We start from the raw sequence: 21,083 nt of genomic DNA, 5'->3' as shown, positions 1-21,083 counted from the left end.
AAAATATCTCAGAAAAGTATAAATTATTATTTTATGATTTGTTTGCAAAAAATTACAAACTTTTTGAGGTTATGAAAGGAAAAAACAAAAACAAAAAACAGGACCCCAAGATTTTCATGATTTTTTGGTCGGTCGGGAAAGGGCAAACTAACAATTTTAATTTTTGGTTTTAAGTTTTAAAAGTTTTAAATGTCAGTTTTGTTAATTCAAAGGCTAAAATCGACTTTGTTGTGAGATTTTGTTGTGAGATTGTGAAAATATACATGCAATACACATGATTTGTTTCAAGATACAGTACACAATTACACTGTAAATATGCCTGTATGTTTTCTTTCTCTTTCAGATACATCATCCAATGAATTGCCTTACCTTTGATGATTGCGACTTCTTGGCACCGTACATATCTGTGCGCAACCCAAAGTTGGTCATGTCTGGCGTGGGTTTGCCGCTATCTTTTGGTGGTCCTTTATCAAGGTTTGCAACTTGAGATGACGAAGTCTGTCAACATATCAGAGTGTAAGGAAAGTATGTTAGCTCAATTTCAAAATCACCTGTTCATTATGACTACAAAGGTGCTCCAAAATAAAAGGAATCTCCCACAATACAAAACTAAAAATAAATTTGCATGAGAAAAGGGTGTTAGTCTCTCCCTAGTAAGCACTTAGCCAAAAAGGAATATCCCCTCAATAAAAAAATAAAACTGACTATATCACACAACATAAAGCATGATGAACATGTTACATGATATGAAAATTTGGAAATTTTCAACCAAGATTAAAAAAAAAAAGAATTGCTTATGTAGCTTAAGTTTGACAAGACTTTGAACATGTGCTTTTATGGTTTTGCAACTTTAGGGTTAGGTATCACGAGGATTAGTGTTAGATTAGGTGTTTAAGCTGCAGCCATCTTTCTGAAGCTATACTTATTCACTAGCAATAGCATCTATGATTATTAACAGTGAGTGGGAACTAGGCTTTTTATTTTTGCAACATTATGATCAGTACCCTATGTTTGCAATCATTTCCTTAATCTATCCATTTGATATGCCCACTTGTTCCACTTAAGGGGTGGGGTATGAATGTTTGGACAGTATTGATTGTGGGACATTAGAGCATATCAGACATATCGAATTGCATTCTGACTACGAAGAATGTCCTTCTGATATCAAATAATTTTGATTTTTGAAATTCGCAATGTAATACACATTTTATGGCAAATGATTAAAAATTGATATTTTTATATTTAACAGTACCGAAGTACACTTTATAAATCTGATGATTTATACTTATAGTGTATGTAGGAGGGATGAAAAGCCGACGATTAATTGAAAATGTTGACCTTTCGTATTGAAGATATGGATTTTTTCCCCAAAACACCAAAAAAAGCTTAGGTCTTTTCGGGAAAAATCCATATCTTCAATATGAAAGGTCAAAATTTTCAATTGATCGTCGGCTTTTCCTCCCAGCTACATACACTTTAAGAATATGTCATTAGATTTATAAAATTTACTTCGAGGACTGTTCTATATCAAATATGTGAAAAATATCAAATTTTAATAATTTGTCATAAAATTTGTATTATATCGTGAATTTCAAAAAATGAAAATTATTTGATATCAGAAAGACATTCTTCGTATTCAGAGTGCAATTCGATATGTCTGATGTACTCACATGTCCCACAAAAATACTGTTGAAATGCTCATTCCAGATCCCTTAAGTGAGAGGTATGTTGAGGTATCAACTCACATGATGTATATAAACTGATAATACCCGACTCAAGTGGAACAGGTAGGCATATTAAATCAAAAGTCTTTATACTATATGCACTCCTGATCCACTCACAATATGTCTAAGCTGACACCTGGACACCCCACTTACTCATATTGAATGAATATATTTCCTTTTGTGATTTGCTAAAAGTAAAGGAACTATAAAGTTTCTCCAATTATGCAGTCTCCACAAATAAGATGATATTGCTGCTGCCCCACAGGTGCACTGCTGTCCAGGTACTTCACTGGTACTCTAGAAGACCCAATAGAGTACCCATGTGTGAACTCTAGAACACACGCATCGGAATCACAAATACAGAACATGCATTGGTCCTGGATTGGTACTGCACTGGTACTCTGAGTAGCCACAAAGTAGCTGGGCAGCAGTAACTGTGGGGTTGGCAGCAAAAGGAATTTGGTGATGTACTTTTTCCTGATCCTATATTATGAATTGCTAAATAACCTAATAACCAAATAGGTCTATTGTTGGATTAAAGTGCTCTCAAAATGTTGGATACTTGGTTTTGTGGTACCTTTATCAAATACTGAAAACAAAGACCGCAAAAAAAAATGTAAAATTACAAACAAAACAAAATGAAAGAAAAACAATCAAAATGAAATTTTAAATAAGTGCTCAAAAATACAAAATAAATAACTGAAGGTATGCAGACAATAAATGATAAACAAAAAACAACACAAAACAAAAACTGGAGAAATGAACCAACCTAATGTTGGGACCTGCATCACAAGTGTCTCACATATAAAGTCATTCAACGAGATATCATAAAGAGATCTTTACAGAAGGAACCATAACCCACAAAATTGAAATAGATGACATACATATGTGTGAATATTCTGAATCATCCAGGTAGATAGAAATATATAAACTGTTCATCTGAACTATTTAAGATGGCTACAGTATCATGTCTCATACGATGCATCAGCAGGCTGAATGGGCTGGTACTGAACTGTTGACCTGTGACACACAGTTGGAGTGACATCATGGGAGAGTCGCCAAGGAACTCTTTGGACGGCTGCATCATATGCTCATTGAAAGGTTGTCGAGTAATCCCCGTCTTCGGTTGAGAGAAGGTTCCTCACACCGGATATATATTGCCTTCTTGCCCATCTTTCAAGGACTCTCCTTTGATGCCACTGCAACTATGTCATGGGTCATCAGTTCAGTACCAGCCCATTCAGCCTGATGATGCATCTTAGATGAGATGGGATACTGTAGCTATCATAAATATTAATTCCAGATGAGCAGTTTAAATATTTCATTTACTTTATATGACATACATCCCATCACCATCAACCCTACAACACCAACAGTGCATACACATTAACCATGATCTGTACAAAAAGCTAGCACACAGTTCTTGACTGTGAATAAGGCTAGCTCTACATCAACTGTGCAAAAACAGGCTAGCAGCCCACTGTCATCTGTGGACGAGGCTAGCAGTCTTGTGCAAAAGATACACATGATCGTACATCTCTCCAAACTGTGCCGGGGGAATAGAATGGAAAGATAGAATATCTGCATGAACTGTGCAAGAGACTAGAACACCAAAAGAATATAGAACACCATGTCCAACTGGATTAGACTCCATCACTGCCATTATCTTCCCACACACCAACCACAGAATGGAGAGGAAGCACAGAGCATTCAAAACAGAAAACTTCAGGAGCATTTCTCCATGTTGTCCACTCTGTAATTTCTCAACATTTTATGGTGGATATATAAGAAGATAAAATATGAATTCAGTCATATCTTGTCGGACTACAGAACACCACCACCACCACCAAAAGTCATGACCCATCACAAATATTGTGCAAAGCTGGAGCACACGCCATCTGCATAGAGGTAGCTTGACCTCTGAGTAATACAGTGGCAGTGTGGCTAGGGGCTTACCAACATTTGACCCAGGGGTTGCGGGTAACCCGCGGTCTGCATCCGGGTACCATATGGATCTTGTCTACCCTGTGAGTTTAAATTATATGGAAAAAAATAAAACAAAAAAATATACAACTTTTCGTAAAAAACAAAATACAGCTACTCCCTCCACCTGTCATAATTGTACTTCTCTGTCACTGTCTCTCAAGGTACTTGGGCTATTCCATTTAAAAGCTATACTCCCTCTGTGGAAGATTTTGGAAATATCATCCACAGGGGGAGTATGAATTTCAAATGGAATGAACACATTTGGAAGTTCCGTTTGAATTTCATACACCCTCTGAGAAAGATTTAACATACATCTTCCAAAGAGGGAGGGTGAGTTTTAAATAGAATTGAATATGCTTATCCCATTTGAAATTCATACTCCCCCTGTTGTGGACAATATTTTCAAAAGCTTCCACAGGGGGATTATGGATATGAAATGGAATAACTCATCTGCAGGTAATGGCAACACTTATGCATTGTTCATTCGTAATGCATTAAAATATCCATGTGGACAAGCACAAAAACAAAGAAACAGAAACAAACTGAAATGTATATTGTACATATAGCCGTAAGGTCTGTGTCTTTGACTGTTGGGATGATTTCCTTAGTTTATTTCACGATTATTAAACCTCTGCTAAATAAAAATACATTAAGTTTTCTTTATTGATAGTCCACCTCTGTTTAATTCAATAAACTGGTCCTATGAATACTCTAGATAAACTTCTGTATCATAAAGGGGGCATCATCCTGCTGTACGCAAGATCTTCAAACTTACACAGCACATTTTGAGTGCAAAAGAATGGCATCTCCAAGTCAGATGAATTCCTCATTATGCACCCTTTGCAGGTGATATTAGATTATATCACTTCTGGGGTACAAAGTGTACAGCGATATGACTTAAATCAACTTTAGGTCTTGCCAACTTCATAACCTATTACATAACTATATAGTACATATAACCATGTCAGGGTAACTATGGGGTGATGCTTAGTAACCCCTTCATAACAATGTGCACATTTGCACATACTTCCAAAACATTGCAACACCAACTACGCTTACAAGGGAAAACCCGCTATTACTGGGTTGGACTATTATTTGGATAAGTACTCCAATGAAAATCAATCTACCTGAAAAGTACATGCATTAAAAAATCTACAAGCAAAGGGCACTGCATTCTACAAACATGTGCATCGTGCAGGAAATCCACAAAAAGGGTGTCACAGTCTTTCCCTAGCACCTAAGACAAGAACATCACAAAACTCATTCCAATAAGACATTACACATTAGCAGGGCTAAAGAATTGATAATACTACTATAATTGCTCCAAACACTTCCCATAAAGTCATACATATTGTGCTGATTGAAAGCCCACAGCTAAATTAGATTGATTAACATTGCACTTGGAGGGAATGGCATGTGTATACCAAGGGAGATAAGTCAGTTAAAGCCATATTATAACATTTGCTGAGGAGGACACACTCAATAATTAAAACACCTAGCAAGTTTACTAATTTGTACAACACTTGTTCATGTTCACACTTCTTGGTGAAGTTTGTCTGGTTAGTTCCGACTCCCAATAGTCCTGAGTCTGTTGAACGCTTCAAAATCTGCACTTCTGTCCTGAATCGGCACAAAGTTCTAGTAATTTTGTCCAATTACATTAACTTATATTTCAATGCAGATGGCTGACTATTATTAAGATTTGAATATTTAGAGTGTCCAGCACCATGTGTGGTTAGCAAACTTTGATGAATGAGGATGAATTTCAAAAGTAAAGCAGTGATAGTGTACAGCCCATGATAACTTACCTTACCTTCTTGAAACACAATACTAATACCGTATTGTCTATAATAAACGCTTCCCCTCTAATAAAAATTGACAAAAATGAAAACATTTCCATGCTTTATCGTGTGAGTAAGCTTAAAACTTGCATCAGTCACGTCAGTCTTGTCAGTGACTATCGCTAAATTGCATGGACAAAACCTGTTATCCATCCATTCCATTGCCTAATTATGGTAGAATTTCAGATTCTTCATTGATGATGCACTTACGGGTGTAAATTTATTGTATTAACCACAAAAATATAATTTTCCACTCAATTTCCGTGAGCGCCGCCATGGTAGTAGTATAAGTATAGTCGTAATCCCTCTTTTCTACAGGAGCACCATTGGGAAATTTACCTTGATTTTAAAGTTTTTTTCACTGACAATTCACCTTCAATAAACGCTCCCCCCCCCCTTTTGGCAAAATGCAACGCTCCTGCGTTCCCGGGACGTTTATTACAGACAATACGGTATTCTTATTTTAGAATAACAATAATATATAATTTTGTACAAGAAATTCTTTTCATCCTATTAATGGAAGTGTCCCCTACTTCACCATATTAATAAAGCAAGTAACTGAAACATTTGAATGCAATCGTAGTATAATTAGAGGTAAGCGTGCAAAGCAATCAATCAAACAAAATCGGCTTTTGCTAACAGACACAGCACAGCTAGAAGCAAGCCAACATCAAAGTGCAATTATTACAAAGAACAAAAATGCTATCAAATCAAGCATACAAATTTACCTAGCTGATTTACTGTACATGTGTAATGGATGTTAAGGTATGGCAAAAAGAAATGAAATACACGTTGCATGTTGTGTGAGTGTTATGCCTGTGTGTATGCGTATACATGAACACCGTAACCATGGTCTGTGACTGACTGCTATCTATAAAGCAAGATTTATCATCAGAGTGAAGTAATGAAGTCGACCCAATGCTGCCAGAGCGTGCAAATATGTTGGATGTGTATATAAAGTGTGTGTACTACGTATATAGGCCAGCATGCTATGATTTTTAACTGACTGAGCATTATGTTTGAGCCTGCTCTCATCAGGACCCAAGTGTGTCTCCAAAGAGAGCGACCATTTAAACTTTGTTAAAAAAGTAAGTAATTAGTGTACACAGAACCCACACAGAGTGCATCTTCAGACAACAGTCATTATTTATTCATAGTGAGTCACGCATGTGCATAATATAGAGGCTATGCCGATGTAATCATATTTTTCAAAGCCGTAAGTGCAGTGCACCCATCATGAGTGTACAGGTATGGTTAGGTTAGGCATTAGGGGTAAGTTTAGGGTTAAACTGGATTCATTTTGGGTTATGCAGGATTTATTTAGGGTTAGGAGGGGTTAATAGGGTTAGGAGGTTAAGGTTAGGATTTTGTTGTAAGCAACAAGGTGAAGAGTTAATATTCCGTTGAAGAAAACCTGATATATTTCATGTGTGGGTTTAGTTATGCAACAAACAAAATGTGGTGAATGATTGACCAAAACTAGTAAATAAAATATAAAACAAAGAGCTATGTGCATAATTAGCAGTATTTGAAATAAAATGTCTGTGAATAAGTAATTGTTTTGAGTGGTATGTTGGTTGCCCCCATGAAAAAAATGCAATGTTTTGAGTGGCATGTTGGTTTCCCCCATGAAAAAAAATGCAACTAAATATTTTTGAAAATGTTTTAAAATTTAAAAAGTTCATGACATTTGTAATGGAATGTTCTGCTAAAATATGAGAATCTGGTGAAAGAGCGTATTAATATCCCATGTCCAAGGAATTCAATATTAGATTAATCATTCTTGTTACCGTGGTTATTATGATTAATATCGTTATGAATACGGCAGACGGCCGAATCCGGATTCGTCTTTTGGTAAATTTATTTTACGAATGCATTACATTTGAATTACAGAACAAGGGATCAATGATGTACATGATAGAGGGCAGCATATCAATTTTTAACGGAGACCAGATGATAACAGCATAATAAGTAATCAAAAGAGGCGGCATACAGGGTTAGTTGACGGTGCATCACAGTACGGTCACCGACGGCAACCGTTAAAAAATCGATATGCTGCCCTCTATAGGTATAGCATCGATCCCTTGTTCTCGAATTCAAATGTAATGCATGTGTAAAATGAATTTACCAAAAGCCGAATCCGGGTTCGGCCGTCTGCCGTATTCATAACGATATGTTCTGATGTGTTTGTTAAAATTCAGTCAGATGCCTGATAAAAAATAAAAAATAAAAAAATAAAAATTGCACTAAGACACAAGCTAACGAATAGGGTAGATTCACATTTTTAAAGAATACTTTCAAAATCCATTATTTGACCTTTGTTTTAAATAATACTTGATGCAATAAGAAATGTGTGAAGGTGCACAGAAAATTGTATGATTTTGATCCCCTAAAGATGTGAAGTTTGCGAGCAGTGTCTCTCGACCAACCATTTCAAAGATCTCTGAATCATGATATTCATTACAACTTGCAATTTTCACTTCTATCATCAGACGGAATTTGTCACAAAACTTTATTGCACCGGCACTACAACTGTGTTTGCACCTGTAGAATCCAGTTGAAATTCATACACCCTCTATGTTAGACATGACTTTAATCTTGCACACAGGGAGTGTAGATTTCAAATGGAATCACCCATTCAGGTAACCCCATTTGAATAGTTCACACTCACTCTGTAGAAGATTAAGATCACGTCTTCCAGATGGTGTATGGATTTCAAATGGAACAGCCCCATATCCAGGCTAGATCTGGGGTCAAGACGCTACTTTTACCTACTCTTGGATGTAGCATATCTGATTAGGTTTTTTTTTAATCCACTCCACATCTAGATCATATGGTTTCAGGCAAATTCTCTTGTTTAAAATTCCAAAACTATCAGCACATAGGCATCCAATCAACACTTTTCATTGTCTACATAAAAACCTATATGACAACATGCTACACTTTGTCTTGTGCTAAAAAGGCAAGGTGACGTCCACCCTTTGAACAACATATGTAATGCAATCAACAACCAAGATGAGTCATTTGTCCCTCTAGAGCATCTTATTGTCACTGGACGGGAAACACCTTGTGTGTGCATTTTCACTGTTACATATTTGGAGTGACAATGGGCCATTCCAGTTAAAATCTGCACTACAATGTACCCCTGTGGGAGATTTTGGTAATATCTTCTACAGGGGGAGTATGAATTTCAAATGGAATAAACACTAAACAGCTCCATTTGAATTTTATACACCCTCTGAGAAAGATTCAAGCTGAATCTTCCACTGAGGGAAGGTGAGTTTCAAATGGAGTTGTGTTAAATTTCACTGGGGTAATGAGAAAAATATGAGCTTTCTTTTGATACTAAAATATCAGTTTTTGATGAATAAAAAGGGGGGATGAGGCTGTCGATCGGGTCACAGACCTTTAAATTGACAAAAAAGAAAAAAAGAAAAGACAACTAATATCATGTAATAAAGGACTCGTTCAGTTGATGACATCAATAGATACCACATTTGCATTTTCACATACTGATCAAAGTGTGCAATTTTAAGGGACATAGCTCACCAAACCAATGACGTACATTACACTGCATTGGGGTTATTTTGGGGATTTTGGCAAGTAGCTGATTGTAAACTAAAACACAATTTGTTCTGTCAAAATCAGTCACAACAGGACAAAGATATGTTGAAGTCAAAGGTCAACATGTTGTTCACATATTAAAAAACTTTTTTCTTAAATTTCCTCTTGTATCATCGACCTTTAATGATAAGGAAATTGCATCATCAACCTTTAATGATAAGGCAATTTATAAGGTCATCGAGAATTTCCAAGATTATGTCACATGCACCAGTCAAATATGACAACACATTTGACCTTTGACCCCATATTGACCAATTTGTTTTCAACAGGACATGTTACAAACAAACATCAAACAACACATTTTGAAAGCATCTAGAAAATGTCTATCATCCTATTCATTATCAAATAAAGTAAATAAAATAAATAAAATAAACTAATAATTAAAAAAAAAGACTATTTGAAACAGGGGGTAACTGTTTTCTTACTTGCTGCTGAAGTAATTGTTCAAGTCTTGTTGTTACAGGACGTTCCTGTGGAGAAAATATGGCATTTATAGAGAACAAATGTAACTACCTTGCCTGTCAGTCACCTGCTGGTCTTAGCTCACTGTGTTCTTTAATGGGCTAGGTAGGGGTATGTGTCATTGTGTCTTCCTCAAATGAAATCAAAATGGGGAACACTTTATATTGTGCACAAAAAATACTGAAATTGGAATTGATTGCTCGATGAGTCCACTCATTCATAAAATTAGACGTTTTACAGATGAACAATTTGTCGTCTGCAACTGTCGTCTGCAACATACTGTCGTAACTCAAAAGGCTGCCATGTGTGATTTTTATCATCATTGTTGTATTTCATATTGTTTTATATTTCAGTATACTTATTTCTTTTATGAATGGATATGAGGTTGTAATATTGTGATAGTACCCGAAAATTAACATATAAGGTTAATTTTACAGTGTATCTCATCAAAATTAGATGACATAATAAAAGTAAAATCACACAAGGCAGCCTTTTGTGATATGTCAGTATGTGAAGCAGATGACGTATTGATACATCATTTAATTTGATACAACTTGATAGGAGTAAGATTTCTTCTCCTGTCAGTGGGCATGAGCAGCGCATCAATACTTAAAAAAAATATTACGGATGTTTTTCTTGGTAAATATTGTTTGCAGATCAAGGTTAGATGCCAGATTTTATCGGGATTGAAAGAGTCCAACTATGGGGAGAAACTTATGGATAGATTTACAAAACAATTGTTCCATAGATGTTTTTTGATATCAGCTCCGAAATATTTTCATAAAAACAATCTGTCAGTTACTAAATCAATGACATTTTTCCCTAATGATTTTTTCTCCTCAAGAAACCTATAAGACAGAAACAAGCTACAACATTTAGAAATTTAGCAGAAGAGAGGGGTTGATTATATATATATATATAGTGGCTGCTCATTAGCATATTGGGGTCAAAGATAAGATTAAGCAGGTCAGAGTTCAAAGTTCAAGGGTTTTCTGTTTGCATGTTTTGCCAGCAGTCTATATAATGGATCATTTTCATGCATTTTTTTCCGTCAATCATAGCAGGCGATTGAACAACAAAGAAAAATTATTTCAAGTGTGTTTTTTTTAAAGACAAGCAAGAAATCACTTTCAAGCATTGGTTAAATATATAAAAGCCATACGACAATCAACATGCTGTTTAAACACTTCCATATGAATATATATTCTGCTTGTCTTTCTAATACTTTTGAATTAGTAAATGAAAAAATTACTACATCGGGAGATATTTTAATTTTACTTATTTTCAGTTGGTCCGAGAAAAAGTCATTAAACACAAAAATAAATTGTGCATTCAGGCCTAATTTGGAAAAGGGTACGGCTAAATAATTTTGACAACAAAAAAGTATACTTTAATATACCCACAGCTAAAGTAAGTATTACTTAGAAAGAAATAACATCAGTGCATCCTTGCTCAAACCAAATCATTGTGAACTTCAAAGTGGATAATCTCCTTATCTAAAAATAAATATTACTGGCGAACATGAAAAACATTTTTTTTTGACGAGAATAAACAAACTGTGACGAAATTTTGTAAGTTTCGCCGTCAAGCAATTATTAAAGGAGGCAACAGGAAAAGTGATCCCGCCCAGGAATCGCACCCAGGACCTCTTGGTGAACTCATCCCGTTTGATATCTCACCTGTGGAACTTTCTGCGGTTGTACAGGTTGAAGACCAGACGGGGTGTCGGCAACGACGTGGAAATGAGATGTAGGAGGAGGCCCCATGGGCGTGGCCTTGTTATCATTGTCTACTTGGTAGTTGACGAGTCCCCATTGTTCCAAGAATGCGTGTGTTCTGTTGCAGGATATAGAAGATGGCGAATTTGGTTCAGATTTATATAAAATTAATGTTCATAGCAGTTTATTCAAAATGTTCGCTCACATTCTTCTATGTCAGGATCTCTTCATATTTAACACAATAAAGCTCATCACTGTATTCTGTTGCAAGATACAGAAGAAAGTCAATCACTATGGCGCGAGGGATCTCTAAAAGAGTACCAGTCATAGACGACAAATATACAGACCATATCCCAAATATTTTCAATAAGCAATAACAATGCACGCACTCACAAGGAAATTCCTAAACCACATTCACACAGTATGCAGAGTGTGATTGAGACCCTCATCATATTATCTCAACCTTTCTAATTGGCTGTTTGCTTCTTAGAGCAATATTGGTTCACATACTGTGGGCGCTTTCACAAGCAACAGCAAAATTAAGTAAAACTATAAACATTACCTCATAATGGCGCAAACATCACCGGCAAGATTACGACGACAAGCTGTGAACGTCAGGTACTCGGTAGGGTTCAATCGGTATGTGTCGACCATGAAATTACGGTATGCTACGTATCTGTTGGAAGACAACATTAATACAGTATGGTTTGAAAGAAATACCAGTAAACATTTGTTTAAAGATGTAAGTGTATACAAAAAAAAGTTTTTGTCATCAGTTTTGGTGTGATTGGCTATTATTTGTATGTTCATGAGAAAATTTCAAAAATCACACCACAAAATGAAACTAATGACACCAGTATGTAGACTGATATCAGGACTCCGTCATTGGTTGGTTGGTTGGTTGGTTTGGAAATTCCGCCTCTGTAAACAGGCGCACCGCATAAAAGCGTAAGTTAAGGTACATCTAACATCTGTTTCCCACCACCACTAGATCAAATACATGTACACAGATTTTGATATTTCTTAAAAAGTTTTTCAGGGTCTGTGATGGGCATTGTCTTCACAATAGTAGGTGACCAGAGGAGAATAAATACTATGCTGAATGAAGAAATAGTGATGGTGTTGTAAGCTACATTGCTGCTCAACTGTACAAACTCTGAAAAGATAACTTTTACATAAGAAATAATATCAAGATATGTGACATGATCTTCTCTTCTATAATTATTACCTTACATGTAAGTTATATGAACAATAGGCTATCATATACTGAAAACACCAAAGGTCTACCATACTTGGTTCTGAGGTTTATGATGTGTACTTTCTTAGTATCTTATTCTTTTTTACTCCATATTTTTGCTTTTATCTCAATTTCAAATATGCCGCCTTTGGCCCCCATGGACCAGATCATGTAACATATCGTTATGAATACGGCAGACGGCCGAATCCGGATTCGTCTTTTGGTAAATTTATTTTACGAATGCATTACATTTGAATTACAGAACAAGGGATCAATGATGTACATGATAGAGGGCAGCATATCAATTTTTTAACGGAGACCAGATGGATATTAAGGATATTCACAGTTATAATACTAGAAATAAGCATAATTACCAACTGCACAAAACAAGTACTGTTGTCTCAAATGGTCCAAAAATTTGGAATCAAATACCTTATGAGATTAGACAGGCTACCAACATTTCTCTCTTTAAGAGAGGAGTACATGCCTTCCTGAATGACAAGTAGATCCAAGTATGTTTTGCTTCATTATTATAGTGTAATATTTCTGTTAATCATTCTGTTAAATCATTGCCTCCACTTAATATGTCATCTCAAAGTTGTTTATCATTGCTTTTATGCTTTATATCAGCGTTTGTAATTTGCTATATGTAAATGTTAAATACTCATGATTATAGTACAATATTATATTTAAATTGATTGATTCATTATATTTGTCTTTAAATTGTTTGGCTACAGATCCTCGTTTTGTTTTTGTTCTGTTTTAATTTGTGTAATTTAATTATACAGGGGTGCAGCATTTACAGGCTTAAGCTTATCGTTGTACCTCCTCCATCGTGTTGTACTTTTTATAATTATTGTATTTTGTTGTAATTTTTGATGGAAATAAAATAAATCTGATTGATTGATTGATTGATTGATGAAAACAGCATAATAAGTAATCAAAAGAGGGCGGCATACAGGGTTAGTTGACGGTGCATCACAGTACGGTCACAAAGCGGCAACCGTTAAAAATCGATATGCTGCCCTCTATAGGTATAGCATTGATCCCTTGTTCTCGAATTCAAATGTAATGCATGTGTAAAATGAATTTACCAAAAGCCGAATCCGGATTCGGCCGTCTGCCATATTCATAACGATATCATCCTGCCCTTAATACTGCAGTAAATTCAAGACGACTTGATGTGGCAATGTGGGTTTGAATAATGACAAGTATACCTGAAAAATTTTGCTTCTTTGATCAGAATTTATACATCAGAATAATGAAAGATGTTTGATCAAATACTTACACTTCGGGAGTCTTTGACTTGTTCTTTGCATTGAAGAATTCTGGCAGAGCCCTTCTTTCAATGGCATGAATACTGCAACAAACACACAAAATAGGCAAATAAAAACAAAATTATGATTAACACATGTAATTAATATAATTATCCTTGCACATGTTCCCATCAACTATCGTCCTTCAACAACAACAAAACCAGCACCTATATCAATTCTTACTGGTTCCTGCAAATTTGGTTTCCCCCATCCAAATCAAAAAGGAGGTGCTTATAACCCTAACCAAACCAAACATAAAAAAAGGTAAATTCACAAAGAATCTGCAAGCGCAGGTATCCCACGTGATGCGACTGCATCATCACACGAACAGTCATATGGGCAAGGAAAGCTTGACAAAGGGTCGGTGGTTCAAAACTGCACCCCATAAATAGTTTTCTCTTCATTTTTCTTTCTTTCTTTCCACCTCACCGTTAGGGTTAATGCAAGTCAGCAGCTTATTCACTAATGAATTTCAAAGCATAAAATTTGAATTCAAAATCTCACAGGGCACTGGGAATGCCAGCAGATTGCATTGTCATTATCTTGATGCTCAGAGGTGATCAGGAAGATGGGAAAAGAAGCGGGCAATGGGGGAAGGAGGAGGAGGAAGACGGGGAGGAAGATGAGGAGGAAGAATAGGAGGAAGAGGAAAAGAGGGGGACGAGGAGGAGGAAGAGGAAAAGAAGGAGGAAGAGGGTGAGGAAGAGGAAAAGAAGGAGGAAGAGGAAAAGGAGGAAGAGGAAAAGAGGAGGAAGAGGAAAAGAGGGGAGGGGAAGAAGAGGAAAAGAGAACAAGAGGAGGAAGAGGAAAAGGTGGAGGAAGAGGAAATGCAGAAGAGGAGGAAGAGGAAAAGAGAACAAGAGGAGGAAGAAGAAGAGGAAAAGGTGGAGGGAGAGGAGGAGGAAGAGGAAATGCAGAAGAGGAGGAGGAAGAGGAAAAGAGGAGGAAGAGGAATAAGAGGAAGAGGATGGAAATGGGGAAGAGGAGGAAGAAGAGAAGGAAGAAGAACTTACCTGTTATAATCAAACCATGCTGAATAGCTTGGTACAATAATATGATGAGTCTGTTCTGTCACGTTATCTTCTTGCTCAGAGGATTTTTCTTTGTTTTTCTTCTCATCTGTAGTTGAGTCTGTTGTCTCATCCATATCCTCCTACAATGAAAGCAAAGATAATCATTAAGGTCCTAGAACTCAATCTATCCATGAAAATGTGCATCACTTTACCATGGAAAGTGATATAATATATAATGTCATTTGCTTCCATTTTGTTTAATTTTATGTCTAAGCCTTTATTCAGGGTTACAATGCAAAAATGACAACAGGCAAAGTTAACAGTCATCTGTTAATGAGGGCCAATTGTTCCATGAAGCATGCACACATAAATGTCACACCCATTTTGTACCTATAACAGCTTTTTATTTGATACACAGTATTGGCATCTTTTTGCGTAAATGTACACAGGCACCATGGCATAGAGCTGATAATAAACTTTGATATTGCTCCGTAAAAGCCACAGACACTGTGTGCATGATTGGTTAGACACGCCCGTTAGAAGATCCACCCTCATGAATATGCAAGAATTCTCAGCATACAAAGCAGGGGGACTCTGCCTGTTGATGAATGGTCTGTATATTTGTCGTCTATGACTGGTACTCTTTTAGAGTGTAACGTTTCTATAAGTGAAACCTGTTCTATGCTGGGCTCTCTTTGTTGTTTATAGACAAACCTCTTTGTACACAAACTTTGTACACCAACAGATTATCTCCTTAGTTAACTAAGCTCAAATTTACCACATAAATTCATCTTAAAATAGAAAGTGCTCAAAACTTCAAAGCTGGCAATAATAAAAAAAAAGTAAAAAAGTCCTCCTACCTTGCTGGTATCAGCGTTTTCATCTCTAGTCTCATCCATGTCTGCTACTGAGCCTCCTTTGATTGGTTGCATATCACTGTCTCGTCCGCTGCGAGTGTTCACATTCTTCGGCAACTCAACTTCTTGAACACCAGGTACAGATGGAGGATTCTCCATATCTCTGGTGAGATCCTCATCCTCTTCATCTTTGACTGGTTTCTTCTTACCAGCTGGGGCGGGGCTCCTGCCTCTGTTTGAGTGATGTAATATGGAATCAATTAGATTTGTAGCTTACAAGATGAAACAGGGCTTATAATCTAACTAAGCAGGCCCTACTTAATCTTTGAATTTGATTTCAGGTTCTTACAGCCTTTGAAATGTTTGAGTGGATTAAGTTTTTTCCAGAACTTAATACGCAGTCAGATTGTAGTATTAACCATTGATGTAACACATCAACTACATAACAATATGTCGAAAGAAAGAATGTTTGTTTCAAGCTTTTGACTTTAGTTCATATAATAATGTAACATAATGTGAAATTAATGCCATATTCAGGAATAGATTCAGAATGCAATACTTCCTTACCATATATTCTCTACTATATGCCCACAGGGGTGCGACATTTTCAAAACGGGGGAGTTTATTAGAGGTATTTTTCACAGCCATATTCCCCCCCAAAAATCATGCCAAAATAACAAACTCCATACATGTATGAACTTGATCAATGACTTCACATCCGGGTTTGCGATGTCATTTTTGGCAATTACCGATCTTATGTGTGACTATTTGTGAATATACCACAGAATTAGATAAGGAGAACCGGGACTTGACCGCCATCTTGATACAGGCATGGAGTATAAAGCAATATGGATGAAAGTTGTATTTGAGAGATGCCATACTCGGCAGTGGGGTTTGACTCCCACCCTTTTTATTTTACCCCCACCCTTTTTATTGAGGCACCCTTTATACTGAAAATTCCTGACCCCCACGCTTTTTACTGAGGCACCCTTTATACTGAAAATTCTTGACCCCACCACTTTTTGCTTTTTCCGCTATTTGTACAAAGTCACACGCAAGTTGGTTAAATCAAGTACGCCGAATTCTGCACCTATTTCACACGTGTGAGTCCGATGTTTTTCTCTCCATAAGTTGATACATTACGTGAACAATGCAAATTATATGTAAAAAACTACTACTGTACTGTATAATAAGCATTTTAATGAATAACTGTACTTTTATGGCGTTCAAATGTTGTTCTTCTCATGAAACTTGACGTGCGCTGTGTTGACAGCAACTATATCCTACTTCTTCCGTGCTGCTTCGCTCAATCAATTATGCATGATTATGACGTCACTCATATACGATCAGTGTAAAGAAAAATAACATGTCATGGAAAATCGGACATTTGCATATGACGTATGTGTTTTGGCAGGGCTTCCGGGGAGGATATTGTGTACATTGCGATGGACACTCGTTAAACAAGCGCTAGCCTGCATCAAATGGAATTTTATCTTGCGACATGGTGTATGCGAGTTTTGGCGATTTTTCTTGGAACTATGATTATTTTATCATTCAATAAAATATACTGTAAGTTGGAAGAAGCCCCACGCTTTTTATTTTAATTCCACGCTTTATATCATTCCACGCTTTTACCCAAAAGTTTAAACCCCACGCTTTCACCAATTTTCAGAATTTCGAACCGGCACGCATTAAAAAGCGTGGACTGCCGAGTGTGGATGCACTTGATGCAACCTGCACGCGAGTACCAAGAGGCTTCTCCACGCATCGTCGACAAGGACCCGAATACTCCCAATTTTCACCACATTGCCGACGGTAGCGATTGTACATGGTGGTATGAGTCTGAGTTCTCCTTCTCTAATTCTTAGAGTAATAATACAGTATTATCCTTTACAGTGAAAGGGTATGTGGCGAACTATAAAATTACTATAACACATCCTTAATTATTCAACTTACGTTTTCTTCTTCCCACGCTGAGGCGGAGGAGATGGTGACCTCTTCCTCTTCTTAGCAGTTGCTCCTCTCTTATCTTTCTTGTCATGATCCTCATTACCAGACTGAAAACATGAAAATAATCAAGATGTGAATGTGCCATCAGAATAACAAACAAACAAATAAACAAACAAACAGACAAACAAACAGACAGAAGGTAAAAGATTGATAACACTACAGTGTCTTGTCTCAAGTTACGCCATTTTGAATTTCGCAGTGGCTGATTCGAATGGGCTATTCCATTTAAAATCCACACTACCCGTGTGAAAGATTTTGGAAATATCTTCTACAGGGGGAGTATGAATTTCAAATGGAATTGGCACATTAGGCAGCTCCATTTGAGCTTCATACACCTTCTGAGAAAGATTCAACCTGAATCTTCCAGTGAGGGAGGACGAGTTTCAAAAAGTGAGCTGCTTATGTTTTCATTCCATTTGTAATTCATACTCCCTCTGTGGAAGATATTTCCAAAATATTCCACAGGGGCAGTGTGGATTTTAAATGGAATAGCCAAGTGTTTATGCAGTTGCATCACCTGCGTGATTCTAATCTGCTACTGCAAAACCCAACATGACGATACTCTCAACTTGAGACAAGACGTACTATAAGTTGTCCAAAAGCTGATGCACACAATCCTACAGTTTCAAAAGCCATTTTTTATTTTCATTTAATAGATCTGATTTTCTGCATGTTTCACTGAACAACTGCTGAAAAGCAGGGTATATTTTAGTTGAAAAAAAGATAATTAAAAAGAATTTTTAGGGTTTAGTGACAAAATTTGTATACAGTTTATCTCTGCATTTACAAAAATTTCTGTAAAATAACCTCAAAATTGCATAGTAATTTGATTAAAATGTGCAGCCTGTTGCAACATGACACCTGTATTTACCTCAAGAAAATACTATTTTGGCCCCTGAACATGTTTAAAGCAAAACCTCCTATGTAACTGGTTGGCTTTTGGGGGGGGGGGGGCCACAAACACATAGGAGGTTTTTCCTGCCCAATGACGGCTCACTAGCAACATTTACACACAAACAAAAATCAGTTTAAATATCTATGAAACATCAATAACCACATGGAACATGAACACATTTGCAATTAAGATGTCCATAATTGGGATTTGTTATAATGGGGTAACACAAATACTGCTCTAATTTTTTAACTTTTCATCAGCTTTGAGACAAACCATATTTTATTTGGCCTTCTACAAACAGCAACATACAATGACTAAACAAGATGACAAATAAAGTCTGCACAAAAAGTAACTCAGCTGTTATAAATACGCCTATAGATTCAGAACTAATAATTGTTTTCACAATATTTCAACATAGTGAGAAGGATGATTTATTTACACACATTTTGATACCCAATCGTCAAATGTCGTTCAATGTTAACAACACAGTGCTTTTACAGAAAAATACCCGAATTTAAAAGTTGCAGTTTAATGGTTATAATGCCAGCACTGTAAACACGTAACACATAAACACGCTTACTTCAAATCAATACAAATAACTGCAACTTTTAAATTAGGGTATTTTTCTTTCAAAACACTGCTGTATTGTCAATATTGAACAAAATTGGACAAATGGGGTATCAAAATGCGCGTAAATAAACCATCCTTCTCTCTATGTTTAAATATTGTGAAAACAATTATTTGTTCTGAATCTATAGGCGTATTTATAACAGCTGAGTTACTTTTTGTGCAGAGTTTATAACAAGGCGGTTCTCGAACCACGAGTCTCGCCTGCTTTTGTGACCGCCTGCTTTAGCGATAACTGTTGGTAGAGAGGTAAATGAATTTGGCGGTTATCGGCTGGGCACGATTATCTGGCCGATGGTAACTGTACCCACCAAGTTTCATGCCCATGCAACAGTTTTTACTAATATGACCTCAGATGACCCCTGGTGGCCCTGAAATGACCTTCTAAAATTTTGGCACTAAATGTTGACTGTACCCCTTGTGCTAAGTTTTATGCCCATACGATAGTTTTTACTAATTGACCTCAGATGACCCCTGGTGGCCCCGAAAAGACCTTCCAAAAATTTGGCTTTAAATGTTGACTGTACCCATCAAGTTTCATGCCCATACTGAAGTTTTTACTAATTTGTCCTCAGATGACCCCTGGTGACTCCGAAATTACCTTCCAAATATTTGGTTTTAAATGTTGACTGTACTCACCAAGTTGCATGACCATACGACAGTTTTTACTAATTTGACCTCAGATGACCCCTGGTGACCCCAAAATGACCTTCCAAAAATTTACCTTGAAATGTTGACTGTACCCATCAAGTTTCATGTCCATCCAACAGTTTTTACTAATTTGACCTCAGATGACCCCGAAATGACCTTCCAAAAATTTGGCTTGAAATGTTGACTGTACCCACCAAGTTTCATGTCCATACGACAGTTTTTACTAATTTGACCTCAGATGACCCCTGGTGACCCCAAAATGACCTTCCAAAAATTTACCTTGAAATGTTGACTGTACCCATCAAGTTTCATGCCCATACGAGTTTTTAATAACTTGACCTCAGATGACCCCTGAGTGACCTCGGATGACCCCGTAATGACCTTCCAAAAATTTGGCAAAACCAAAGAACTATTTCATCAAAGTAATAAATCAAAACAGAAAGATGCTTCCTTTACGAGTTATCACTCATTGAAAGTGCTACTTTGCTATACTTTACATGGAAAGCGACTATCTTAAAGTCGTCATATTTCCTTAATTACATGACCGATCAAGCTGTTATTGGGATATGTGATGCACAGTTGAAAATTAATTATTAAAAGATTTGGTGACCTCAGTTGACCTTTGACCTTGTATGTGACCTTTGACCTCACGAAATTGGATAAAGTATGTTGCGCTGAAAAATCAAATTTGGCAATACCAAAGAACTATTTCATCAAATAAATCAAAACAGAAAGATGCTTCCTCTACGAGTTATCACTCATTGAAAGTGCTACTTTGCTATACTTTAAAGAAAGCGACTATCTTAAAGTCGTCCTATTTCCTTAATTACATGACCGATCAAGCTGTTATTGGGATATGTGATGCACAGTTGAAAATTAATTATTAAAAGATTTGGTGACCTCAGTTAACCTTTGACCTTGTATGTGACCTTTGACCTCATGAAAATCTAATCAGGTCGAGTACCTCTGGCCACGCAACTCCCCACCAAGTTACGTCACTGTACCCCATACGGATCTCCAGATAATCTGTTCACAAGGTATTTTGCTTATTACGCATATATTATGCAAATTAGGTACTTAATTACCATATTTTACGCTCAAAATCTAATCAGGTCGAGAACC

General features: G+C 36.6%; 1 protein-coding gene across 7 annotated transcripts in view; it reads right to left on the bottom strand.

Annotated features, from left to right (window-relative positions):
- The window catches only part of LOC140143056 (SWI/SNF complex subunit SMARCC2-like), a 216,364-nt gene that overhangs the window by 181,814 nt on the left and 13,467 nt on the right, over nt 1-21,083 (bottom strand). For 4 of the 7 annotated variants that reach the window (XM_072165101.1, XM_072165105.1, XM_072165107.1 and 1 more), the window contains exons 9-17: nt 17,735-17,835; nt 15,782-16,010; nt 14,922-15,061; nt 13,881-13,952; nt 11,918-12,031; nt 11,317-11,473; nt 9,601-9,645; nt 3,681-3,749; nt 370-498 (exon numbers count right to left, since the gene is read on the bottom strand). In XM_072165101.1, the coding sequence (XP_072021202.1) occupies nt 370-498; nt 3,681-3,749; nt 9,601-9,645; nt 11,317-11,473; nt 11,918-12,031; nt 13,881-13,952; nt 14,922-15,061; nt 15,782-16,010; nt 17,735-17,835 (1,056 nt within the window). The remainder of the gene's footprint in view (nt 1-369; nt 499-3,680; nt 3,750-9,600; nt 9,646-11,316; nt 11,474-11,917; nt 12,032-13,880; nt 13,953-14,921; nt 15,062-15,781; nt 16,011-17,734; nt 17,836-21,083) is intronic. The other 3 variants (XM_072165104.1, XM_072165103.1, XM_072165106.1) reach the window with 3 other exon arrangements.

Source organism: Amphiura filiformis, chromosome 20 (assembly GCF_039555335.1).
Source record: "Amphiura filiformis chromosome 20, Afil_fr2py, whole genome shotgun sequence".
Classification (NCBI taxonomy): domain Eukaryota; kingdom Metazoa; phylum Echinodermata; class Ophiuroidea; order Amphilepidida; family Amphiuridae; genus Amphiura; species Amphiura filiformis.
Note: the sequence above shows the minus strand (reverse complement) of the source record. Positions and strands in the feature narration are given on the sequence as shown.